The sequence below is a fragment of the Sesamum indicum genome, linkage group LG7, assembly GCF_000512975.1.
Source record: "Sesamum indicum cultivar Zhongzhi No. 13 linkage group LG7, S_indicum_v1.0, whole genome shotgun sequence".
Lineage (NCBI taxonomy): Eukaryota > Viridiplantae > Streptophyta > Magnoliopsida > Lamiales > Pedaliaceae > Sesamum > Sesamum indicum.
This window is the reverse complement of record NC_026151.1, coordinates 7624990-7651773: the sequence shown is the minus strand read 5'-3', so window position 1 is coordinate 7651773 and position 26784 is coordinate 7624990. Positions and strand designations below refer to the sequence as shown.

The following is a 26784-nucleotide window of genomic DNA, read 5'->3' as shown; positions in this document are numbered from 1 at the left end:
ATGCAAAAACCTAACTTTTCCACTATAAAAAAATTATTTATCACAACTAAGAGCCATGGCAAATATTTTTACCACATTCAAAAAAATCACGACCAACAACCGTTTTTGTGGTCGTGGTCATTGGCTATACGCTATGGCTATTGATTATTAACTATGGCAAGTAGTCATGGTTAAAAGTATATTTCTTGCCGTGTTTTTAATTATGACCAAATTATTTACTACGATTGTTGTGATTAATGGCCTCACTTACGGAAACAATAGTTAATGATCGTTGCAGAGTCGTGATCAATTTATATATCATCATAATTTATTTATTTACCATAATAATTAACTATAACAAAAAAAATCATATTTTTTCTTGTGCTAATTTACTCTCCTTACGGTTTCAACTTTTTATGAAATTCAAACTAGAAAGAAATAGAGAGAATATATAAGAAGAATGACTAGTTAAGAGATTATAATCGATATGGTTTCAACTTTTTTTTTTTTAAGTAATATATACAATTTAATTAATCCATTAATATAATTAAAAATAATAATAAATTATATTAATTCAATTAATACATTACTATGACTAAAAATATTAACGAATTACAATAATTCATATAAAATGAAACAAATACTTATACATTTTGTGGGACTCGAACTTGTTTATGGGACCTCAATCTCAGCTTTAACCATTACGCTAAGACATCGTCGGCAAAAACAATAGTCGTTTGATAATAATGTAAATTATTATTTTAAAGAATAAGATCTTTTGGGAATAAAATAAATACCACATATTTATTATTTGGTGGTGGATTTGGTCCCAAGACTTTTTTTTTTAAAAAAAATTTGGTCCCAAGATCTGACTAATTAAAAGAATTTTAGAATCTTAGTGGTGCCAGCTTGTTGATGAGGCTAAACAATATTAATTAGTATTTTCTCAACTTCTAATAATTTGAATTATACATATGATGAACAAGATTAGTAATCCTGTTGTGTAAAGGATGTTTGAGTTATTTATTTATTTTTCTAAATTTCGTAGCCGAAATTATAATATTCATTTATATTTTTTAATATCATATACTAAATTGCCATATGACTATTTATTGTACTAACCTTTCAATTTTATCAAATAATCAAGCCAATCAAATTACATTAGGTGGGTCCGTATCGATCAGATACGATAAATATTAATATTTAACTTTTTAACAAAAATATAAACATAAAAAGATATATTGTTGATATTGAAATTTTTAGAAAAAAATAGCAATTAAAAGTTCAATAAACCGAAAAAAAGTCCCTATCGAATTTAGACTTTGTAATTGAGATGGATGCATCCCAAGTGAAGTATGGTATTATTTCATTCTTTTTTTTATAATTAGACCAAAATATATTTAATATGGCCTGATAGAAAATAATCTACCAAAAGGTCTGTGGTGTCAATCACGGTAGAAGGAACTTCAAGCAAAAAAAGAAGCAAATATCAATGATTTGGTAATTTAAATCACATTTAGTGATTAAGAAAATAATGTGAATCAAATCACAGGACCAATCTAAACGGCCCTTCTCATCAAACAATTATGACAAGAGTTTCCACCGTATAACTATAAATATGGGTGTTTTTCAACAATTCCAAATAACAGGTGAAGCCAAATAAGAAGACAACAAGGCAACCAACACATAACAGTTAAGCCAAACAAGGAGACATCAATTCAAGTTTGAAGGAAACTAAAATGGAGATTTACCTCCAAATTGTCAAATAGCTATTTTTCCATTTTTGAAAAAAGAATCTGCGGATTAAGATTCAAAGATTTATTAGATTTTACCCATATTATCTCAAATCTATATATCCTATTTATCAAAATTTTCTTTATTTATTTTTTGATACGAATTTTGACGCTCAATGTGGGATTTCAATAATTTTCATTAGATCTCTTTCGACTTTGAATTTGACATTTTATAATGTTATTTAGAGGACATAACATCATAATCTTAAAGAAAATGTTATAATTCTAACTTTGAATTTGGGGATTTAATGGCGGAATATCTCAACTTGAATCTCATACAAACTTGAATTTGACATTTTGGAATGTTAGTACTAGGACTTAGGGCCATAATTTCGAATTAAATGTCATAACTTGATTTGTGCTTTTAACAAAGAATTTAAGTTTCATCGCAAATATTCTTGAATTTGATGAACTTATTGAAGTGAATTCTTCTTTTTTAATTTCAATCTTCATTCTTTATTATAGATCTCAAAATGAGTTTCAAGAATCCTATTATATAGGTGTCTAAAGAGATTGAGTTATAATCTATTTAAACACATATGATGTTGTCTCTCGCAATTTGATTTGATTTAAAGAGTTAAATACCATCAAATGTTTGTCATTACATGATCGATTCATTTGACATAATTTATGTAATATTTTGTTTATAAAAATAAATATTAATTGATATAGATTTACGTGACACAACTTGATTGACTTAATTACTTGACTTCAAAGAGGATCTGACTGCTAAAGTTTATTGTTTTCATTTTTCAATTTTTGAAATAGTAATTAAAGTGAAAAAATATTTATTTATAGGTATCCTCATTGAAAATATATTGATCTAACGACAGCACAATCTAATACACTACAATCTCATTAACTAATTTAAATATTTATTTTTATATAAAAATCTATATAAATTTGAACTGAAAACCCAAAATGAAAACACAAACAAACAGGTGTGATGATCCAAAACTTTCAAATTGGGCTTTTGGGGCAACAACAAACAATGCAAGAATGGCAGAGAGAGCAATCTTGGGCAAATGCCCCAAACATATGAGCTATGGGGATGCAGCCCAAAATGATCCGACAAAGCCGAAGGGGAGCTCTTCAATCAGCTTTTTCATTGCGATTTGTTGTCTGTTATTGCTTTTCTGTCACTTGTTTCTTGGCTAGCGAGAGGTTTCGTGCAAATTTCTGGAGAGAGAAATGGGGAAGCAGCCGGTGAGGATGAAGGCAGTGGTGTACGCTTTGTCGCCGTTCCAGCAGAAGGTGATGCCGGGCCTCTGGAAAGATTTACCCGGAAAGATCGCCCACAAGATCTCTGATAATTGGCTCAACGCCACTCTCTTGCTCGGCCCTCTTGTCGGCACCTACTCGTAAGTGTACTGTATATCTATCTGTGTTTGTTTGTTGTATTTGCGATGGGTTGCATCAATAGTATTATGTATGTTTGTGTCGGGATCCGAGAGTGGGTTCCTAATTCAGATTAGGGTTAATGGCCGGACAATTGGATTCTCTAGATGTAATTCGCGTTTCACCTCACAACCTCCTCGGTATCTAAGACCAGGATATATTCATCCCACTTGATGAGGCTTATGCACTGGGGTAAAGCTTCTTTTGTCGTGTCCAATGAAAAAGGGATAATGAGCCCTAATCCTGGGAGGATTACGGACCATGAACCGTTTTTGGTTTAGAACTAACATATAAGTGTGATAGAATTGTGTTAGGTGATGCACAACTCAATTCAGTTGTAAATATTGCTCGGTTTAACTGTACTACATCACTGAGCCTGTGTAAATGAAATCAACTACATTGTTCCTGTCTGTCCTAAGCAAGTAGAAACCATGTAAAGAGCCGAATGCTTTTGCTCAACATGTGGGCATGTAGCTAAGGTGACATTAATTTTACTTTGAAGGTAGCTTCAACCTCTGATCAGCACAATTTGCCCTACTAGGAAGGATTGATGCAAACCATTACGTTATACAATCATCTTAGAATTTCTTGTTTTCTTGGTTTTTTCATTGTCGAAATTTATTTTTTATTAGACTTCGTCATTCTATGTGCAAATATGTGCTGCTGCACCCTTGTTAGGTACCTTTGATAAGTTGCAAGATTATTTTCCTTTCTTCGATGTCCCTTGTTTACTTTCTTCTCTAATTGTGTACTGCTGCTATGTTAGACACTTAAGAAGAAAAGCGAATAGGTTAGTGTCCTGGTGGTTGTGAGGGTGAGGGTGATGGTGACTGCAATTTTGGATCATGAGATTTAAATATTTTCTTTTCCATACAGATTGAGGTTGTGGACTCATTATTCCTACATCTAGAAATATCTTGAAGGTCTGGGTCTGATAAAAATAGCTCCTCCATATGTTATCTTCCACATGATACTGCAAGATAGAGTTAGGATATAAGAAAAATAAAGAACATAATCACAAAGTGAATAATATTACCTGACAGCTGAACCCACTATAAGTTTTAATTCATTTGCAAGAATATCCGTCCGAGTTTGTACTAACTGTAAGTTGAAAAATCAATTAAGTTTTTAGATGACGTACTTGTACTCAATCTTACCTTTAACACAGATGGTGTCAGGTAAGATACTTTCATCACTTGAAAAGGGGGGCTTATAGTCTATGATAATCTCATTAATTTTTAGTGTACGTGGTTGAGTTTAGCCCGACATTTCACTTAGAACCAGACCTCTGGCAAATAATCTCTATGAACTTCTTGGAATCCTGAGGTTGACCATGGCAGTAAAATAGTAACTTAATGATTGCATTTACCTACCTCTGCAATTTTGCTGTGTTTGCCCGCTGTTGTCCCACCATTTTTAATTTTTATTCACTAGTTTGAAGTTCTTCGTTCTTACACCCTTTTGTGCTTGCAGGTATGTGCAGTGGTACCAAGAAGCGGAGAAGATGAATCACAGATACTGAAGCTAATTAACTCAATTAGTCTTTGGAGAGTTCCATTATTTCAGGTTAGTCAATAAGCTGAGTTGCGGTTTCACCTCCCATTGCAGGTGACGGATTTCAAGTTATGTTCAATTGCAGATAGTTGTTTTCCTAACATTTGTTCCATGTACTACTTAGAATGCTTCTAAATGACTTGGTCTTTTTCTCGTGAGTCCACAGAAAACAATGCTGTTTGTTCAAATCGTTTGTGATAAATTTGCTATAGTCCGATGCTTGAGAGTACGTTATGCTAAGTTGTTCAATTCATTCTTCTGCTATCGATCTCTCGAATTTGAATATGCATGTTGAATATGCATGAATACAAATACAATTCGTGTTGAATATGAATGAATACAAAAATTATTGAGAGAATTAGTTGATTAAAGAAATGAATATTTTGTGAATGGATAAATATGTTTAAAGATACTTGTATCAACAAATATTCTGCCATGCCCATCAAGATAGTTATTCTACAAGTATCACCATTAATAAATGGTATAGATAAATAATAGAATTTATAACTAAATAACAATTGTTTTCTAGATGTTAAATTTAGAAGCATAAGTTATTATAATAATGAAAAAAAAAGATATAAAGAAATTAACTAATTTAACTATTCTGGGGAAAAAAGTTTAAGGTACAATTTAAAACAGAAGTATTTCCTTCCTCGTAACACTGCCTGAAATTCTATATCAATTTAAACATAAACATAGAAAGCTGGGGCCGCATGGAAGTATGAGAAAGAATGTACGATGAACTCAGCTTTGCAGTTACAATCAATACAACAGCGAAGTCAACCTCTAATGACACAAGTCCTTCATCTCAAACAACTATTTCTATGGCGTACCCCAACTAAAACGACCATACACTACTTCACGTAAATTGCAAGTGTTTCAAACATTTCTACAGCACATCCACGTTTGCTAAAAAGAATTTCTAAGTAATGCTCAGATGAAAAAGGAAATGAAGAACCAAAATTCTCATGGTTTGAGTAGAATCATGTTGTAGGTACCTTGCGAGCAAATCGCTGCAGGGACTTTGGTAGTTGATTTTCGACTTCATTGCGCTTCCTTTTCTTTTTCGACGTTTCTGCATCTTTAGCTTGTTGCTCCAAGAAAGGTTTCTTGGCATTGGCTACAGCTTCTTGCTTCTTCTTGGCCACTTTACTCGACTTGCTCCTACCTTTTGTTTTCTTCTTGAAAGAAATACTCTTAGCGCCTTCTACAGCAGCTTCCTTCCCTGCCTCCCTCTCCTGCTTAGTCGGCTGTTCTTTCTTCCTTGTTGGCTTCACGGAACCAATCTTTGTTGGGTCCAGCATGATAGTCTCTGGGGGAAGTTTGTCGAGAAGAGAGCGAACTTCCTTCTCGTTTCTCTGTTTACGTGTTTCAAATGGGTTTGCCACCCAAGTATCAAAGTTGGGTTCTCCAGATCCAGGAATCAATATGGATGACCAACCCATTGAATGCCCAATGGCCAATACATCTTCGTATGGCCTAAACACCACTTTCTGTATTTGGTATCCTTTAGCCATGGAATGGCCCATATAGCGGCTATACTCCTGAGACCCAGAGAAATCTCCCAATATCTGCACATAAGATCCGGTGGCTGTAGCAAGTAGACCTTTCTGACTGAAATTCATGGTCTTGGCATGGCCTGGTGATGTTTGGAGAACTTCGAACTTCCTCAAATCCCAAAGCTTGATTTTCCTCTCCATTCCAGCTGTTGCCATGAGATGGCCGTTTGAGTGGAATGCCAAAGCTGTAACGGGTCCTTGATGACAAAGCATTTTGACAAGTGGAGCAGCACTGGTAGGCTTCCACATGCTTACTGTACCACCCGAATGACCAACTGCGGTCACATTATTGAACGGATTTACCTCCATGGCATCAGAGCGACCTAGACCAGTTCGAAAATTGCCTACCATTTCCCCTGTTGTTATGTCTTGGAAATGAAGTTGCCCAAGTTTGTTTATGGATGTCAATAGGAAATGCTTATTCAGAAATTGAAGCCTTGCTGCAGCACCATGTTCCTGGTAGAAAAAGGGATCAAGGTCATATTTTGCTCTAGGACTGTGTACATGCTACAGATCTAGAGACTACTCTCTAGTTTCTGGGTGATGCAAATTTGGGTCAAATGAGCTTTTAGGACAACAGAGAATGGCTCCCGATGCATAAGCCATAAAATCATTTATTGATAAGACCAACATAAGAACAGTCTTTGTTCCCACATCATTTTTTCTGCACGGTCACCAAACAAGTCTCCAAGTGTATTCACAATAATGAAACCCAGATGCCAAAAGAAGAAAAAGAAAAAAAGTGAAACCCAGATGCATAGAACTTGTAAGGCTATCTGACAGTCATACAAAGTACCAAAAAGCGGAAATGATCTTGAATCCAAAGGACAGATGATTAGTTAACATAGTCGATTCGTCAATGCATTCCCTGAATGATTGAAAAATAACTTAAAGGTTCACAAACTCAAAAAACAGCACTCGAAAATATATATATATATATATATATTTCAGAAGATTTATATTGATTTATTTGAACATGATCATTCAAGTCAAAGACCCACTAGGTTTACGAGTATCAAATCCTACGCATGTGTTTGAGATATTCTTACAACTACTATATATTCAAAGGAATTCAGATCCTTGAAAACAGACCTCTGGATTCTGGAAATGTCTATTCTTAATAAACTTCACAGACTTGCAAACATCTATCGGATCCTGAACCAAATCTTTATTTTCCAAAATTTTACGCTAATTGATAATCCATATGCATTCACCCTTCCTTAAGTCCAAATTAGTTGATCCCAACCCAACCTAAGATTTCCAGAATGTCAGCAAGCACCTATTTCATATTTACAAATTCAACTTGCATGGCATCTCAGTGTGCAACTCTCCCCATAGAGTTAATTATCGTGGAGTGAGGATAAAAATCTTTAATATCTTGATTCCAGCATGTTAAGATCTGAACTAATATTTGCTGTGAACTTGGTAAAAGTGTATATCTAACTAAAAATATTAACAGCTTTGTGGTGCATAAGAAAGTAAATTGCAAAAGGAATGTGTCTATGTCATTACTTAGATTCTACATGGATAGCTGAAGTAAAGTAACACAAAGCAAACTTTAACTAGACGTTCAACTTGGATGCTCAAAAACGAAAAAGAAAAAAACAGACACCTTAATAATCACACAAATACATCCACAAACATAAACAAATATATAAAATGAAGTCAGGACAACTGTAATATCTAGATGTGACATTAGTAAAGTGGGCTTTAAACTACTGAATAAGACTTCAGCACGCTAAAGATTGAAAATAGTAGTAAGAAGTTCAATTGCTAACCTTCAGGCAGTGCAATTCAGTACCATTGTCACTATACATATACACGTACCTGTCACATTCAAGTACAAAGTTCAGGAATGGGCAAAATTTTATATTTATTATTACAGAAATACGACATTTCAGGGCTAATATAACCAAATGAAATATATCCTTACACCAGAAAAAGCTTTTCAATCTTTTACTGGCAATTAGAGTGTCAGTGCCATGCAACCAACTGCAAAAGCTAGTGGATGAGATGATGAGGTTGGATACCTAGAAATGTTTGATCCGAGCTACTTGGCACATGGTATGCAGAATCAGATTAACGAAAAGTTAGCAAGTGGCTAACCGACAATAAGCACCGACATTCTATGATCCCTGAATCTTCGAAAAATATAAAGCTGACTTACATTGGCCTCCCATGAGTCTTGTACATTAAACCAACCAACTCGCATAAAATAGGTACAATCACCAAAGTCCAGCCACACCATGATACACAGACAACCCAAAGCGTGAATCAATGAACAAGGGTTATCCTATAGAATAAGACGAGATGGCAGGCAGTAATGAGCAATGATTTTATTGAACTCCGCTATAACCATAGTAGTTAATGGCGCATGGCGCCAAGGGCTCCTACGTGGCACGCGCCTTTTTGAAGGACAGTGCAAATGTAAAAAATAATTTAAATATTTATATAATTAGTATTAATAAAGATACCAGAAGGTTTCCCTAGATATTTTTCGAAATGTTTAACAATTCAATTTAAGGATGTAGATTTGATTAATCTTCGTCACAGCAATCAAAATAGAATTAGAAACAGACCTTGAAATAGCAAAAGCACAACATCAAACGCAGGATAATGTTTCTGTATTCCATGCAATTCATAAATAATAAACAGCAATAAGAAAAGGATATGCATCATACGATGTGGTGATATGAATCAAATTTCTAATGAGAAACCAAATCTGCTCATTTTCATTTGATTTTGTAACCAAAAGGATGAGAGGACCTACTTCTTTTGAGCAGCAGCAAAAAGCTTCTGATTATGTAAAAATACCACATCACGAACTGTTTCCCTAACCTGCAAAACAATCTCTACAACTTACATATCCATATTCTATACCATCCAACACACTTAACTATTGATTTGCAGTACAACATATGAAGGTTCAAAATCCCAATCTTACAAGAGGCATAGTGTATTTGGCTTCTTTCTTAATGTATGCAGCTGCTCAGAACTTGGTAAAACAAGTGCTTGGTTTAATTTATAAATCATGCTGTAGAAGAATTTCAAATGTTTAAACTTTTAACCCTAAAGAGAATTTATAGAAGGTCCCAATTAGGAATCATAAAAGGTGAATCTCCCGCATAGTTTTATTAAGACATATAAAGACATTGAGCCCGAGCTGGGGCTGAAACCCCTAACTATGAATAGGAATGCACAACAGTAAGCAGAGACATGGTTTGGAAGTGTTGAGAGTACCTGAAATTCTTTAATAAGGTCCATATTTTTCATGTCCAAAAGGGCCAGATGACCTTTTCTTCCAGCTGCTACCATATACCGACCACTCAAGGACAAATCCAGAGTGTACGGACCAAGCTCTGATAATAGTACTTTTTGCCATTAATAGGATGAAACATAAAAAAAAGAAAATTGCAGTATGAAAGGAAACAAAGTAAGCTCAAGATACAATATGAAATTTCACATCAGACTCCTAGACATTCACGGTTAGTATTATCTACATTTCTAGAAATTAAGCAACGTCCACAGTATCTAAGGGAATATGTCAGACCCCTTAAGCACTACGCCAAAAGATCCACCAGCTCATCAAATTTGAAGCACAGCTTAAATGGAGCTTCTTTGAGCCTGGAGGATACTAGAGCAATAGTGTTAGTAATCAAGCTTCTATATCATTAGGAAACATAAACTGGCATCACACATGCTAAATAAGCTTTAAGAAAACTTGATAAGCCTACATCAATCTTTGCTTTGTAATGAACTGATAAGACACAGAAACATAAAACCCAGACGATTTATCTGGAATAAAGGAACTGACAAAGCAATAACAAATCCCAGGCTACTTAGTACAGGTAGATTTGAAATGGTTTTTATCTAGAAGCATAATTTCCAGCTTGTAAACTTTGGGCTTTAACCATATAATCAATCATAGCCAATAAAGAATTTCCAAAATTCCTGAAAAGAGAACCGTAACCTATACATGCACACATCCACAGTACACAATATTCATATACCTTTAGCAACAATTTAACATCAAATTCATCCCTAACTTTTCTCTGTACTTCTATATTTCATCGTAGAAGACTTCGTAAATGAATATGCATATATCCACAAGGAAATACAGGATCACAATCAGCAATCATATTGAGTCAATCATCCACAAATAATTGAAGAGGAAACATACATCATATCATTGCTATGTAATTGCTTTTTGAAGCCTGAGGTAAAAATAAATATAATTCATGAAATCAAATCTATTTGTATTTTTCTTGTGACTACTTCTGGATTCTTCGTATTAATTTAAATTTGTTGTTTCAAAGATATTGTTTTGTGTAACTTATAAGCACCTTAAACATTATAAATTCCCAAAATAAGATGTTAAAATCTAATAAATTCTTCAAGGAAAAATAGGGGGTTCATAAGTTATCTTTGAGGAAGTAACAAGCTCCAGTACTTGACAATGTTAATTACAGAATTGGTAATTTGGTATTATAAACATTTTATAGGTGTCGTCGTCTTATATTATTCACATTTCAAAAAATACTCGAACTTATAACCAAAATAAAATGCATCCTCTTATAAGTTTTAAAAACATCTTATGACATATGGGAACTTGTAAGATATATTAATAAATAAGTCCAGCCGAGCTTTACAAAATCAATCTCATGCCAATTACATCAGCTGAATTCCAGTACTCTATTTTATTCTCCTTCTGATATCCATGGAAGATTTGCTGTGACATAAGCTACACAAATTACAAATGAGTTGAAAATCATGTAATAGCACGTATAGAGAACTATAAACTTTTTCTTATCACGCCAGCAAAATATGCGAAAGCAACTAAGACTTCAGGTCAGACCTGGCAAGACGATATCAAACTGTTTTCTTGAGCTCAGCACATCCACTTCACCAGCAATTGCTTCCTGCCTAATCCTCCATGTCTTCTCTATACCCTCAACTTCCAAATAGCCTCCTTCACTTGGCATAAGCCACTAAAAAAATGGAAACATAACACAAAAATGCTATTACTGACAATACATTCAGAAACTCAATATTAATACAAATTACACAGACATTATAGGAACATTTAACCCCAGGGCAAATTGTCTATTCATGGTAAAAACAAGGAGTCACCTTCTCAGCCTTGGCAGCAGCTTGTGCAGATTTCCCATACAATTCTTCCCTCACAGCAAGCTGCCCCTTCAATTTCTTATCTTGTAAAGCCTGGAAGAGAAACGCATAAATAATTATAACAAAATCTAAACAAATAAAAGGAACTCATAGTAGACAAATAATAGTAGTAAAACTCTCTTAAATCCATTACCCCTAAATCTGTAGCTTTACCCCTGAGATATTTCTTTACTTTCATATCTTCCTCCTCAGAAACTCCCTGCAATACCCAAATCCAATCCAATAAAAACTTTTCCAAACAACACTTTTTCAGACAAATTGCCAGTATTAGGCTCTACTTTACCTGTTCTGCAGCGGGTATCAAATTTATTCGGTCCATGTTAGCTGCCTTCACCTCCATCTTTTTTGCCTTCTTAAACAGTTAGACAATGCTGCACTAGTGGAAAAGAACATTAATCATATTATACTAAAACGCGGAGAAACTATGATAGAACAAACAAGCACGACAAACAATAACACTAAATATAAACCAATGGTCCGAACCAGCGCACACGTAAACAAATCCAAACCCAGTAGCATTTAAAGCTCCGACTCCATTAATCAAGGTTAAGCATAAACCACACAAAAAAACACATACATAGTTCTCAGAACTCCGCTATACCCGCCGGCCAATTGGAACGAAAACAAATCGACCCGGAGCTACAAAGGAGGAGGCCTGAACAGCAATTTCGCCGGACGTCGCCGGAGAAAATCGGAAGGTGACTCTACCGTTCGAGGCTTGAGCAACTGTATGAGCCTCTGAGGGAGGGTTAAGGTCAGAAGGGTTTAAGTGGTTTCTCGAAAGAAAAAGTACAGAAGGAAAATGTACAGGCTTATGGATTTGTTTATAGGCCACTACCGAAACAGTTAAAGCCCAATTGACGAGTTTGGAGTTTGGAATATGTTGCATTGGCCCAATTTTATGTATTTGATTAATATAAGGGCTAAAATTTATATTGGTACTCGAATTTTGTTATTAATATTATTTTTGTGTTTGAATAATTATAAATAATCTAATTGATATTTGAGTTTTATCATTAATATGATTTTGATACCTAATTAACTTTTTTGTTTATATTTTTAATTATTTTTTCAATAATTATTATTTTACCCTTATATTTTTTAAAATGAAAAATAATAAATATAATTATGAAAAATTTGCATAAATATCAATCAATGTATTTTTTATATTTTTATTTAATCATTATACTTTTATTTTTCAAATTTAGTAATCGAGATTATTATATTTTTACTATTTTTTATATTTTTTTGATACATTTATTTTTCATTTTCTTAGAAAATTATTATTAAATAACCCATATTGATGCGAGCAAGAATCGCTTATTAGAGAAATGTTTGAACTTGACGCTTTTCGGCTGAATTCTTTACAAGCATAAGGAGGGGATTGCAAACATAAATAAATAAATAATACTCCGACATTCAAGTCATAAACAATTTGAAAACATAAAGTCAAAAGAAATAAGACAACTTAATTGTGTAGAAGATAATGAGATAATATGTCTACTGTAATATTTTGGAATGCGTTCAAACGTGTGCTTGTGCGACTTGCTTCTATAGCCATAGGATCCTGATGGATGAAGAAGCACAACCCTAGGGACTGAAAGGGAAGATTCTGGTTGGTGGTTGTCATGGATAGGGGTCCAAAAGCAGTTGACGAGAATTCCCAACCTACTTGGCTGCAAGAATATGGGTCGGATAAGCCTTCTACTGAATAGAACCTAAATTTCTAAGGAATGGTTAGGGTGTGAAATATTTATCTACATCTTTCTAGCTTTGTCTTGATCCACGTGGCTTTCTGCCAGAGGTGGATGGTTTTCTGCCACCTGGAGGGAGAGTCAAGTCCAATATAAATACCTCATCTACATCATGGACCCATTTTCTGTGTGTCTTGGAGGCGCAATTGGTAAATAAACTGCACAAAAGTTCTAAGATGAAAAACATTTTGGGGTCGACCAAATACAAGTTGAAATTGAAATTTTTTTAATAAGTTGTTGGTCTAATTTTAACTAAATATGCAGCATATCCCCAAGCATATACAGGTAACTTTGTTCTCCTAAGTAAAGTTCTAACAATTCATTGTAGTCTTTTAATATTTACGATTCAACTAAACTATTCTGAGTGTGTACATATGCGACTGGATGCTCGACATCAATTCTTATTGACAAACAATAGTATTCAAATGCCTTTGAAGTGAATTCTCTAGTATTATTTAAACAATTTTTTTGAATTGGGTAGTGTGGAAATTGTGCCTTCAATCTAATTATTTAAGCAAGTAGTCTAACAGACAGAAGATCATGGGTAGTTTAAACACATGCATGAGACCATTTTCTAGAGACATCTATTAATTAATACCTCGTGAACAAAGATTACATGACATATCATTTGGTGAAAGAACCTTCTGGTTCTTTAATGGATGACCATGCGAGCTCTCAATAGGACAGGACATCATTATCGATCCTAGATGCCTAAGACGATCATGCCAAATTAAGCTTAAATATTTAGGGGTTGGAAGACTTTTGGTATACCGATACATAATTTCAACTATTTTCATGATCGTATGACAAATCATCAAAGAGAAAGCGGGCAATTTTTTTAGTATAAGCTTATGGCTCAATCTATATGAAGATAGTAATTGCCTTCATATTTAATCTCAAACAACCATTGAGACATATATTTTTAAAACTAAGTAAATTTATTCTAAACTCAGATGAATATAAAACTTATAAGCCATTTATTAGCACTACATTAAACTCTTTCGACGCCTTTGATCAAATTTGCCGGACTTGGGATAGTGGTGACATTTACTTTGATAAATGTTAAACCATCAAATCGTCTTTTTTATATATTTTCAGTACCATACACTCCCTATTTATTATATAGTCTATCAAGTAATATTGTATTAAAAACTTTATTAATTCTTTATATTTAATAAAGTAAATCAAATATGATACATTTATTTTTCATTTTCTTAGAAAATTATTATTAAATAACCCATATTGATGCGAGCAAGAATCGCTCATTAGAGAAATGTTTGAACTTGACGCTTTTCGGCTGAATTCTTTACAAGCATAAGAAGGGGATTGCAAACATAAATAAATAAATAATACTCCGACATTCAAGTCATAAACAATTTGAAAACATAAAGTCAAAAGAAATAAGACAACTTAATTGTGTAGAAGATAATGAGATAATATGTCTGCTGTAATATTTTGGAATGCGTTCAAACGTGTGCTTGTGCGACTTGCTTCTATAGCCATAGGATCCTGATGGATGAAGAAGCACGACCCTAGGGACTGAAAGGGAAGATTCTGGTTGGTGGTTGTCATGGATAGGTCCCCTCAAAATCCAAAAGCAGTTGACGAGAATTCCCAAAGAATCCTACTTGGCTGCAAGAATATGGGTCGGATAAGCCTTCTACTGAATAGAACCTAAATTTCTAAGGAATGGTTAGGGTGTGAAATATTTATCTACATCTTTCTAGCTTTGTCTTGATCCATGTGGCTTTCTGCCAGAGGTGGATGGTTTTCTGCCACCTGGAGGGAGAGTCAAGTCCAATATAAATACCTCATCTACATCATGGACCCATTTTTTGTGCGTCTTGGAGGCGCAATTGGTAAATAAACTGCACAATCAAAAGTTCTAAGATGAAAAACATTTTGGGGTCGACCAAATACAAGTTGAAATTGAAATATTTTTAATAAGTTGTTGGTCTAATTTTAACTAAATATGCAGCATATCCCCAAGCATATACAGGTAACTTTGATCTCCTAAGTAAAGTTCTAACAATTCATTGTAGTCTTTTAATATTTAAGATTCAACTAAACTATTCTGAGTGTGTACATATGCGGCTGGATGTTCGACATCAATTCTTATTGACAAACAATAATATTCAAATGCCTTTGAAGTGAATTCTCTAGTATTATTTAAACAATTTTTTTGAATTGGGTATTGTGGAAATTGTGCCTTCAATCTAATTATTTACGCAAGTAGTCTAACAGACACAAGATCATGGGTAGTTTAAACACATGCATGAGACCATTTTCTAGAGACATCTATTAATTAATACCTCGTGAACAAAGATTACATGACATATCATTTGGTGAAAGAACCTTTTGGTTCTTTAATGGATGACCATGCGAGCTCTCAATAGAACAGGAAATCATTATCGATCCTAGATGCCTAAGACGATCATGCCAAATTAAGCTTAAATATTTAGGGGTTGGAAGACTTTTGGTATACCAATACATAATTTCAACTATTTTCATGATCGTATGACAAATCATCAAAGAGAAAGCGGGCAATTTTTTTAGTATAAGCTTATGGCTCAATCTATATCAAGATAGTAACTGCCTTCATATTTAATCTCAGACAACCATTGAGACAAATATTTTTAAAACTAAGTAAATTTATTCTAAACTCAGATGAATATAAAACTTATAAGCCATTTAGTAGCACTACATTAAACTCTTTCGGCGCCTTTGATCAAATTTGCCGGACTTGGGATAGTGGTGACATTTACTTTGATAAATGTTAAACCATCAAATCGTCTTTTTTATATATTTTCAGTACCATACACTCCCTATTTATTATATAGTCTATCAAGTAACATTGTATTAAAAACTTTATTAATTATTTATATTTAATAAAGTAAAACAGATCAATATTGTTTAATATGAATTAATGGTCATTCATAATTAACTTACATATTGTCCATAATGTGAAAATAAAAGGACAAAGCAATACATTCAATATCATTAGAAAATTCATTATTTATCCAAATCAACAATTGCCGTAACTCACTGAACTTGCCGCCCAAAATATATATATAAAATAAATGTTTCTTGGGGAATCCAAAATTCTGCAATGTGGGTAGGAGAATTTGTCTATATACTTACGTTTGTTTCCCAACGCCCCACGTGATTGCCGAAGGATTGACGTGATTTACTATTTACGAAATATGATTTATTTGTTCCCTTTTTACATAAACAAAAGGAAGAAAAATTACTTTTGGAGGACGATCACCGCACGCTTCCTTTGATAATATTAATTGAATACGACACGCTCGATACATTGTACATAAAAAATATTATTTGATAAAAATTTTTATCATATATAGATAAATTATAATATAAAAATAATCAAATAACTTTAAAATAATATTTGAAGTAGGAGAAATAGAGAGAAAAAACCTAAAAATTAATAATTTTTTAAAAAAATTAATAATATTAATTGAATACGATACACTGGATAGATGTACATAAAAAATATTATAATAATAGGTGTGCAAATGTAAGGAAGAGAGTAAGTGGAAGAACAATTAATAGTTCCCACCCACCCATTCCCATTTATTAGACTTAGTATATTTTCTCGATCATTTACTCTCGAACAAAATATTACACCGGTTAGTGCTTATTCCATCCGAGAGTGGGAGGTTGTATGACGTATATTAGTAAAAAATATTCACATGCGAGGGTAAAAAAATAATTTAACATATATGAGGCAAATGATAAACACATACAACTCACCACCCTATATAACTTTCAACACTGCTATAAATATAAAAAATATTATTTTCTAACACATCTACTATTCATTGATTGTGACAAAAAACCTACCAAGAAACCCTCTCGTAAATCGTATTTTTACCTGGTGAGCTATTGTGTCATGGGTAAAGTTTTCATTTCGTCCTTTCGTTAAAATTCCAACTACATCAACACCAGTTTTAATTTAATCACAATATCTTTTTTAAAATACCGTCACACATATTAATAATCAATGACAATTTATAATCGTATATTTGTGTTGTATTAAGTCATTGCATTTGTATTCTTGCTAAATACTTTGTTATGAATTATTTAGAGTGATAGTTTTAAGTTTATTTTTCTATAATTATTTATTGATAGTGATCACAACTTTTACACAATTAATTTTAATATTAAAACTAGGAATATTATAGTGACAAAACAAAAAGGGATAGCTACATAATCCTCCCTTGAAATTTTATATAATTACATATAATTTTTTTGTGATTTAAAAAATTATATCTAGTACCTATGACGTTTGTTTTTTCCAACAAATAGATCACTTTGTTAATTATAATTCACTAAATTTGCTGATATTAGCAACAACATATAAAAAACTTATATTTACTCCTAATTAATTTACTACTGATTTTTGCAAGTCAAACATTCGGACCAGCTACCCTAATTATAGGGGTGAAAATGTACCTTTTCACGTGTGTTAGAACGTGTGAAGATGTACAATAATAGTTTGATAAAAAAAAAAATTTATTTAACTTATAATAAGTGACTAATAAGTCACTCAGGAAGAAATATGGATTTTTGCTCAATTTTTCTTTTTTGCTAATATCAACAAAATTTTATAAATTTTAACTAATAAATAAATTTATCTATTAAATGAAAATAAACATAAAAAAATATTAAATGTAATTTTTTATATTACAGACACATAATCTCAAAAGAGGGTGATGTAAAGTTTCCTATACTTAATGAGCATTTCAATATTATCACTATATCACTTAATCTTCTATAGTTAATATTCTCTTATATGAATTGCTCAAAATGAGTTCTGAAGGTTTTTGTTCATCAAAATTAATAAATTAACTATTAAGTTTTTTATTCTAAGTTAATTTTATTGTATATAATGTCATAAAAGAATAATAGATCAGATAAAATCGTAGCAAACAACAAGATAAAGATGAGTTTGTAAAAAAGATGGCTAGATATAACAATAATTATAATACACTTGAATGTAAATTATGTTTAGATTCATTTTTGTGGTGTGTTTTGTGGAAATAGAGAGAAAAAAAAATAAAGATAAATAAATATATATTAAAAATAGCATGTATGTTTGGATTTATTTTTTGGAGATAATTTAAAATAAGCATTGGACGTTTGATCTTGTGTTTTGGAATACAAAAATTATTGTTACTGTCAAATTACTTAGTGTAGTTTTTTTGGTCGAAAAACAAATGAAATGCAAACCTAAAAATTATTATTGTTTCAAAATACTTCAAAACACCTCAAAAAACACCCAAATTAAAAGAGGCCGAACATGCACCATGTTTTGGCCCAAAAATTTTGAAAGGGTGTAGGTGTAATTTTTAAAATATTTTGTAGAAAAATTATAATTTCATATTTTAAAAAGAATTTAAATGTAATTAATCACTATAAGAAAATTTACTATTACATGTAGTGAAATGGTTGAGAACTAAAATTCGTAGTAAATAATTATCATTAGTTATGATTTAAATGAAATTGAGACAAAAATTTAATTTATACACTACCAAAAATTATTTAGTCACAATTATAAATCCACGAGTAACAATAATTAATGTGTGATCATTTATTAACTATGCCTATTAATTTTAATCGTTTATATTAGTTAGATTTAAATTTTTTATTTATTGTAGTGTTCGGTCCCAATGAGAATTTGTCTTCTTAGAGACATCGCCGCAATACAGACGAGGTCTTTGTAAAGAACTAAGAACCTGTGCGCCTAACATTCTACAGTTCATCTATTTTCAGACAACCAACAGAGTGAGAGAGAGAGAGAGAATTTCAAGAATTCACAATATCCATCGGTGGAGAGAGAGAGAGAGAGAGAGAGAGAGCAGGATGGGTTCAGACAAAGAGTGCCTGAAAGTTCTGATGTTCCCATGGCTGGCTCACGGCCATATCACCCCGTTCTTGGAGCTAGCCAAGAGACTCTCCGACAGAAACTTCCACTGCTACATTTGTTCTACGCCAGCAAACCTCACTTCCATCGCCAACAAAATCCCACAAAAATACTCCAACTCCATCCACCTTCTCCACCTCCATCTCCCCTCCTCCCCTCACCTCCCCCCTCACTACCACACCACCAACGGCCTCCCCCTCCACCTCCACTCCGCCCTCCGATCCGCCCTCAGAGCGGCGAAACCCGACTTCTCCAACATCTTAACAACTCTGCAGCCCCACCTCCTAATCCACGACATTCTCCTGCGTTGGGCCGGAGCCATAGCGTCCAAGAAAGACATCCCTTCGGTCACGTTTTTCACCTCCGGCGCTGCCATGTTCTCGTACTTCTGTCACTTGGGGCAGCGCCGGGGCGTGGAGTTCCCCTACCCCGCCATCCGTCTAACGGAGTTTGAGCTGTCTATGGCGATTGGGGCTCTGGAAAGTTCAAAGAACGAAGAGAAAGATCCAGACGAAGAGGCCGGATGGAACTCTGGCCGAACAATCATAGTGAATAGCTCAAGAGAGATCGACGGGAAGTACATGGACTACCTCTCCGAGATGTTGAACAGGGAGTTCGTCCCGGTTGGTTCCTTGGTTCGGGACTATGACGACGATGATGCTGATGAGGCAGTACTAATGGACTGGCTGAGCCAGAAAGACAAGTTTTCGTGCGTGTTCGTGTCATTCGGGACCGAGTATTTCTTGAAAAGGGAAGAGATTGAGGAGGTAGCTTATGGCTTGGAGCTTAGCAATGTGAACTTCATTTGGATACTGCGGTTCCCGAAAGGAGACGGGACGACGGTCGCGGAGACGCTCCCTGCAGGGTTTCTGGAACGAGTGGGAGGAAGAGGGAGGATCGTGGAGAAATGGGCATCACAAGCCAAGATCCTAAACCATTCCAGCGTGGGGGGATTCGTGAGTCATTGTGGTTGGAATTCGTTGACGGAGAGCATCGAGTTTGGGGTGCCGATCATAGCCATGCCGATGCATCTTGACCAGCCCATGAACGCTAAGTTGGTAGCGGAGCTTGGGGTTGGCGTGGAGGTCAAGAGAGACAACGAGGGAAGGCTGCAGAGGGAAGAGATAGCGAAGGTGATCAGAGATGTAGTGGTGGGGGAAAGTGGGGGGGAATTGAGAAGACAAGTTGTGGAACGAAGGGAGAGAATCAGGTCGAGGAGCAGAGAAGAGATGGACGAAACTGCTCACAAGTTAGCACAAATTCAAGAGAGACAACGAGGGAAGGCTGCAGAGGGAAGAGATAGCGAAGGTGATCAGAGATGTAGTGGTGGGGAAAAGTGGGGGGGAATTGAGAAGACAAGTTGTTGAACGAAGGGAGAGAATCAGGTCGAGGAGCAGAGAAGAGATGGACGAAACTGCTCACAAGTTAGCACAAATTTGTGGGAATTAAGGAGTCATTGTCCGAATCCAATTGCAATTGTCAAGATGGAGTATGCATTGAGATTTTCTACGAGGAGAGATTTGGTAGCCAAAGGCCAACTCTGTTGTTTTGGATGATTACTTTTAAGTGTAATAGCAATAAATCTCAAGAACTTTGTTCAACTAATTATTAACTTTGAAGTATTCTATGTTGTCCTTTCGGAGTTTCCTCTATGCAATGTTTTAGGCTTTATATTGCCTTTTGTTTTATTAGTTTCGGATTGAGTGAATCAGGATTCTTTTGTTGTAAATTAAATTAATTTTAACTACTATTCTATAGAATATATATAAGCCGCGTGTATAAAATATATTCTTAAATAAAATACATAATAATACCTTTTATACATAAAATCTATGTATATTAAATGAATTAGAAGATATAATATAATTTAAAATAGAAAATTCAATTCGAGAGGTATGTCTATTTGTTATCATGATTTATGAGAATTGGCAGCTTTCGAATCTGTTACATGTGAGTTGGGGGGTTTGGAAGAGAAAATAATTGAGTGTGATGTGGGTCTTAGCTATTAAAGTTTGTGTTACATTTTCCATAATAAGGTTACAAAAAATATTTTTTTCAAAATTTAAGTTTATGCCAAAATCAAACAATAAATAGAGCAATTCTATGTGTCTTTTCTTGTAATGATAACATATTACTATTAAAAGTATTTCATAAACTTGCTGTCGAAAAAATATAAACTGTTCCAATTTTTATTGTGTATAAATCGAACATTGTTGTAATATATATAATTATCTTGACTTTGTTTAAATAATAATTTATTATTAATCAATTACACAATCGACCTAGACTCATAAGTTTTTTACCAATCAAATTCATACAGATTTTATCAGTCCATCTAATTGGCAAATTTAGATTGTTTATGTATTTCTTTTGATTTTCTAAAATATCACGTTACATTCAAATTAATTTTATAGAAACTTAATTTGGAGTTGTCAGTATGAAAATAAAGCTAAAAAACTCTAGCATTTTTTTTAAATATCAATATGTAAAATATATATAAGTATAAAAGTAAGAAATTTTGTTGGATAGCTTGTCCATATAAATTCCACGTTCTAGGTGGAATAATTAATTAAGTTTTTAATACTTAATAAAGAGTTATCTAATTAAATATTTAAAATAAAAAATGAAGGGAATAATTAAAGGAGGACATTTATACATATTATTTAATATATAAATTCACTTGCCACTTGGACCTTACCTAAACAACTCATATCACAAAGTAAATAGGACCAAAGAGTTTTAACGAATTAACGTACTATTTTTAAGTAGAATAATAACGATAAATATTTTAGAGTTTCAAAAGTTTAAAACACATACTCAATTTAGAAAAATAAAAATATTACATGCCAAATATTATTAAAACAAAAAATTTGCCAATTGGGTCGGCCAAACAGCTTGAATAAGTAGACCTTACGCAGACCCGACCTAAGATCAATCTATGTACTCGACACGTATTTAAGATCAATTCTATTCCAATTAGACCTTAATCAAACCGACATACTTTTTATTGAGCCAAAATAATTTTGAATTGGTCGGATCAAGCCCAATCTCTTGTTGGTAATAACTAAAAAATAAGAAGATGGAAAATCATATCAAGATGGAATATTGCAAAAAATTTATATTTAGAAAAAGAAAATTTCAGTTATATTTTGGTAAAAGAAAGAAAATTAGTTGAATTTTAGATGGATTGGATCCAGTTTCCGCTGCCATATATCTGAAAGAAGCGCGTAAAGGGTTTTTAACGCGTCCCGTCGGAAAGTTCAACAATATTTTCTCATTTCACTTCTTCCTTCTTCTTCTTCTTCTTCTTCAGGTTTTTGTCACACTACCCAACACTCCCTCCTCTCTCCCGCTCCCGCTCGCGCTCGCTCCTCTCTCTCTCTCTATCTGTTACGCAGTATCACCTTGAGAGACCAGTGAGCCGACCCATTTCTGGGATTCGAATCAATGGGTCGGACCCAGGTACCCAGCCCGGAACCCGCTTCCGACGACCCCACGGCGGCCGCATTGTACTCGATCCGAGACCGGTTTCCGTTCAAACGATACAACAACTATAGCACCGACGCGGCAGTTTCGCGTTCCTCTAAGACAGCGTCGTCCCACAAGACCTCCCGATCTCACCACCACCATAAGCGGAAGCTCTCCTTCGCTCCCTTTATAGGGAAATCGTGGTTCTACTTGTGCATTTTCATGGTGATTTTCACGTTTGCTTTCGCATCCATGGTTTTGCAGAGCTCGATCATGTCGGTTTTCCGGCAGGGAGTTAGCGGAGAGAGAATGCGGTGGAGGTGGTCCGTTAAGGAGGGGTTGGAGTTGGGAAGCTCTTTGGAGTTTGTGCCGGGCTGGCGGCTTGAGCTGAACGCAAGCAGGCTCAATTGGCTCAGAAGTCAGCCGAGGATCGGCGTTCGGCCTCCAAGAATCAGTCTGGTAAGTGATTGACCAATACATTTTCTGTACATGTTTTTGATGTAATGTGCAAAATATGAATCCATAGATTAGAACGGGTTTTCGTTCCTGAAGTTTGTGTTGGTGCAGATTAGTTGTATTTGCTGAGAATAAATGGTAGCACCTGATCATGTTTCTTGAAACTACTGAGTACTTATATCTGATGATTAGAGAATGTACAATTATAAATACCAAGATTGAGCTTGTCTGTTGGGGGAAGAAGAGCTCAGTTCCTGCATCTGCAATGCTCTTACCTTTTCTTGATGTTGAAATTTAAGGAATATGCACGGTTAGACAAACAAATGTTCAGGGGGAGCTGAAGATTTGTATATGCACTAGTTTGGTGATTTTGATCTAGAAAACAATGATAACTCAGCCTGCATATCTGTAGAAGGCAGGATTCGTTATTCAATATGAAAGTTAAGAGCGGTGTGGCATATTTTGCTGATTTCAGGTTGTAGTGCAATTAATAATTGTCCTATATTCTCTTATAAGTCTAAACTATAAATGCAACTTATGAAGGATTGGGTCAGTTTTGTGTTTGTGTGATGACAGCTATTCGATCTCTGTAGATCATAGATGCACACTTCTTTTTCACTCTAGTGACAAAGTTCTTGTAAAGTGCTTTAAGATTAAATTGCTCTGGTCAAGTTTTATCGTTCATCTATTCATCTTTTATTCTTTCTAAGTCATGCAATCCCTTTTCAAGTGGAACGGTAGTTGAAGAAAATGCGGAAAATAGTTGAAGTCCCGAACATAGGCCTACACTATTGTGAAGCTATATATCATCTATACAAGATTATTCGTTTTTGCTTATATTAGAAACATGTGCAAATTCTGCTGACCTTGATTAGTTGTTGATGCATGGAATCAAACCTGAAATGCGATAGTACTGCTTTATTAAAGAAAAACACTTTAAAATGGGAAACATGATCATGCAAGAACAGTAAATGTGGTAAAGTGGAACAATCCATACTTCCAAAAGAATTTGAGTTACAACAGGTAGAGAATTGAATCCACATGTTTTTTAACCATGTGGGCAATTGAAAAATTAATGAAAGAGAGAAGCCTCTCCCTTTATGGGCTTTTTTTTTTTCATGTATTCAGCAATTTGCGTAGAAGCCCTTATAATTTTTTTTTTTGGGTTATTAGAATCCTTTATACTTGGATTGCCCTTATATCTAATTCATGGCAAAAGGTCACTATGCATTATTTTTTGGGATCAATCTAAAAACTACTATCATGTGTTAATTAATAGATCTCTAGATTTGAAATGGTTAGCACTATTCATTGATTTGTTTATTTTGGCTTCTAAAGTGCATTTAGTAGTAGGATGTAACATCTCATTTTTTTTTCCATCAATTTAATATGTTTTAATGCTGTCTTTTGATTAAAATATGCAGGCGTTACTAATATTGCGAGTGCTTTTGCAGTAACCTTTGTAATTTAATACTTCATTGTTTTATGTGTGTAAGATACTAGGGAACATGAAGAAAGATCCTTCAACGTTGATGCTATATTCTGTGATGAAGAATTTGAAAGGTCTTGGCTATCTGCTTAAGGTAATTTTCCTGAAAGGTTTGCCTTTCAATGCTTTTTTACTGTTACTTCAATTCATGATGACAATGGTTGCTAACATTAAGGATGGCAATTGGGGGGTAGTTTGGGGACCGGGTCTAAATTAGTGGTTTTGGGTCGAGGGATGGGTTTTTATTTACCGAGTCTGAATAATAATTATAAGTATATTTTATTAATTTTAGATGTTTTATTTTATTTAATACATATATTTTTAACAAAATAATAGCTCATTAAATGTTCATAAACAATAACTTTTTTTTTTTTTTAAATTACATTAATTAATTGGAGGAAAAAAGAAATAATTGGATTTTGCCATTAAGACCAGCTGGGTACGAAGTTGGGTTGGGCTTAGGGCGGGTTTGAAGTGGAGTGAGGTGGGTTCCGGGTCCAACTGGAACCAGAGGGCGGGTTTATGGTCTTGCTAAAACCATGCTGAGCAGATCCTGGGTGGTACAAACTTGTCCCGTTACCACTAATGGCATGCAGAGCACTGGATGGCGAAGTTACCCAATGAGCACATGACGTTAGCTTCTTGATGTGCTTATCTGGAAACTTCTAAAATCCACTACTTGGAACATTGTTGCATCTTTATATTTGTTCATGTTTTAGCTCTTTCTAATAACAATTTTGCTCTCCAGTGAGATTTTGGTTATATGGATATATGTATCTTACTATCTCATGTTGTCTTAATATTAAAATTCTTATAATATATAAATTTAACTGATAAAACCAACTTTTAAGCTGGCTGATGATTCTATGAAAATAAATTCATATTAGGCTATTTTGCTCTTGGTCTTAAGTTTATTTAACATCTTAAGACCAGTTGCCCAATTTTTGTGCTCATGTCTCTCCTTCTCTATCTCCTTCCTTTCATTGCTAAAACTAACATCTGCTTGCCAAGAACAAAAAGAAAGTTTGTGGAAAAGTGTAAAGTATGGCCCAGAGAACATAAAATATATTCAATAAGCTCTCAATGTAATTAAGTAAAAGGAAGCCCTATTACCTGTACAGATAGGTTATGCTAAACCTTGAGAATGAGACATCCAACCGAAGTGCCGAAAATTGTATCAAATATAGGAGCGCAAAAGTCTAATTGGGCAGCTCTCTGTGTCTACTTCCAAGTTCTGGTATGTAGATTCTAAGTTCTGACATATATTACTTCAATAACAACCTTTTTGTGTATTGGTGCGACTGTGGAAGACTAGTTAGTAATCTTACCGGCATTAGGTGTGAAGTAAAAGACTCTCAGTAAATTTAGTTTGTATGACATCTGAGTGTCTGCCCTCATCAACTCCTAAGCTTTAGTAGCTAATTCATTTGATTGGATATGAATTTGATGTATCTGAAACACACCACCTGCTGCAGTTCTCTGCTCTAATACTGGTGGATAATTTAACTTGAACTCTTCATAAAATATAGGGTTCTCCACTCTACATGTGAGTTCTTGTAGGAGTTAGCTGTTTGACCTACATAAGCAGACAGTTTAACTTGTATTCTTCGTCAATTTCTAAATATTCTGTATGTCTTCTTCATTTGCATGTTCAAAAGCTTTTATCCCTTCTTTAACAGATATATGCCCTGGGAGATGGCAGAGCCCGTACAGTTTGGCAAGAAATTGGAGGTCAAGTCTCAATGTTAACCCCTGAAAGATATGGCTATATTGATTGGTCAATGTATGTCGCTCTCCCTGTTCTTCATGTCACTCTGAAGTTCATTATTTGGTTAAATATCTGTCAGTTGCATATATTGTTAACAAGTTCTGTCTACGTTGTTGTACAATTAGTGATGCCATTTCATGCCTGCAGTTTTGATGGTATTATTTTGGACTCTCTTGAAGCAAAAGATGCTATTTCGAGGTACTGATTTTATTCTCTGAATTTCAAAAATTATTTATAATATTTCTTTACAAATTAGTATTGGCAATTCAGTTACATTCTTCTTTACATTCCAAGATTTATCATGCAAATTGTGGCCTTCAATATTAACTGTTCTCTGGATAATATTAAAAGCATAAGAAAAATAAAAAATTACAGCTGCTGCATACATTTCTCCACGCAAAGTTCATTGATTTTGCTAATTTTTTTAAGCAAACT

The 26784-nt window shown here is 34.1% G+C and overlaps 4 protein-coding genes across 8 annotated transcripts in view; 3 read left to right on the top strand and 1 right to left on the bottom strand.

Moving 5' to 3' along the window:
• Positions 2840 to 4986, top strand: LOC105166540 (cytochrome b-c1 complex subunit 8-like). Its single transcript, XM_011085926.2, has 2 exons — positions 2840 to 3133; positions 4644 to 4986. Exons 1-2 carry the CDS (start codon positions 2964 to 2966, stop codon positions 4690 to 4692), a joined length of 219 nt encoding a protein of 72 aa, XP_011084228.1. The 5' UTR covers positions 2840 to 2963; the 3' UTR covers positions 4693 to 4986.
• Positions 5303 to 12286, bottom strand: LOC105166539 (probable U3 small nucleolar RNA-associated protein 7). 3 transcript variants are annotated; one of them, XM_011085923.2, is made up of 9 exons: positions 12048 to 12286; positions 11754 to 11846; positions 11604 to 11669; positions 11414 to 11503; positions 11139 to 11271; positions 9524 to 9642; positions 9054 to 9121; positions 8062 to 8110; positions 5303 to 6739 (listed from the first exon to the last, which is right to left on the bottom strand). In XM_011085923.2, exons 2-9 carry the CDS (start codon positions 11808 to 11810, stop codon positions 5708 to 5710), a joined length of 1614 nt encoding a protein of 537 aa, XP_011084225.1. In that variant the 5' UTR covers positions 11811 to 11846; positions 12048 to 12286; the 3' UTR covers positions 5303 to 5707. The 3 variants fall into 3 exon arrangements, with proteins under 3 accessions (XP_011084225.1, XP_011084226.1, XP_011084224.1); XM_011085924.2 differs by having other exon boundaries at positions 11754 to 11841; positions 12072 to 12286; XM_011085922.2 differs by having other exon boundaries at positions 11754 to 11841; positions 12048 to 12285.
• LOC105166537 (beta-D-glucosyl crocetin beta-1,6-glucosyltransferase-like) lies at positions 18937 to 20535 on the top strand. Its single transcript, XM_020695269.1, has one exon. The coding sequence runs from the start codon at positions 19108 to 19110 to the stop codon at positions 20533 to 20535; it is 1428 nt and encodes a 475-aa protein (XP_020550928.1). The 5' UTR covers positions 18937 to 19107.
• LOC105166536 overlaps positions 22406 to 26784 on the top strand; it is a 9580-nt gene continuing 5201 nt past the window's right edge. Inside the window, exons 1-4 of one of the 3 annotated variants that reach the window (XR_002287435.1) lie at positions 22406 to 23095; positions 24589 to 24675; positions 26261 to 26364; positions 26497 to 26547. Coding sequence is in view for 2 of the 3 variants with exons in the window: in XM_011085919.2 (XP_011084221.1) it covers positions 22616 to 23095; positions 24589 to 24675; positions 26261 to 26364; positions 26497 to 26547 (722 nt within the window). In the remaining variant the exon portion in view is untranslated. The remainder of the gene's footprint in view (positions 23096 to 24588; positions 24676 to 26260; positions 26365 to 26496; positions 26548 to 26784) is intronic. The other 2 variants (XM_011085919.2, XM_020695414.1) reach the window with 2 other exon arrangements.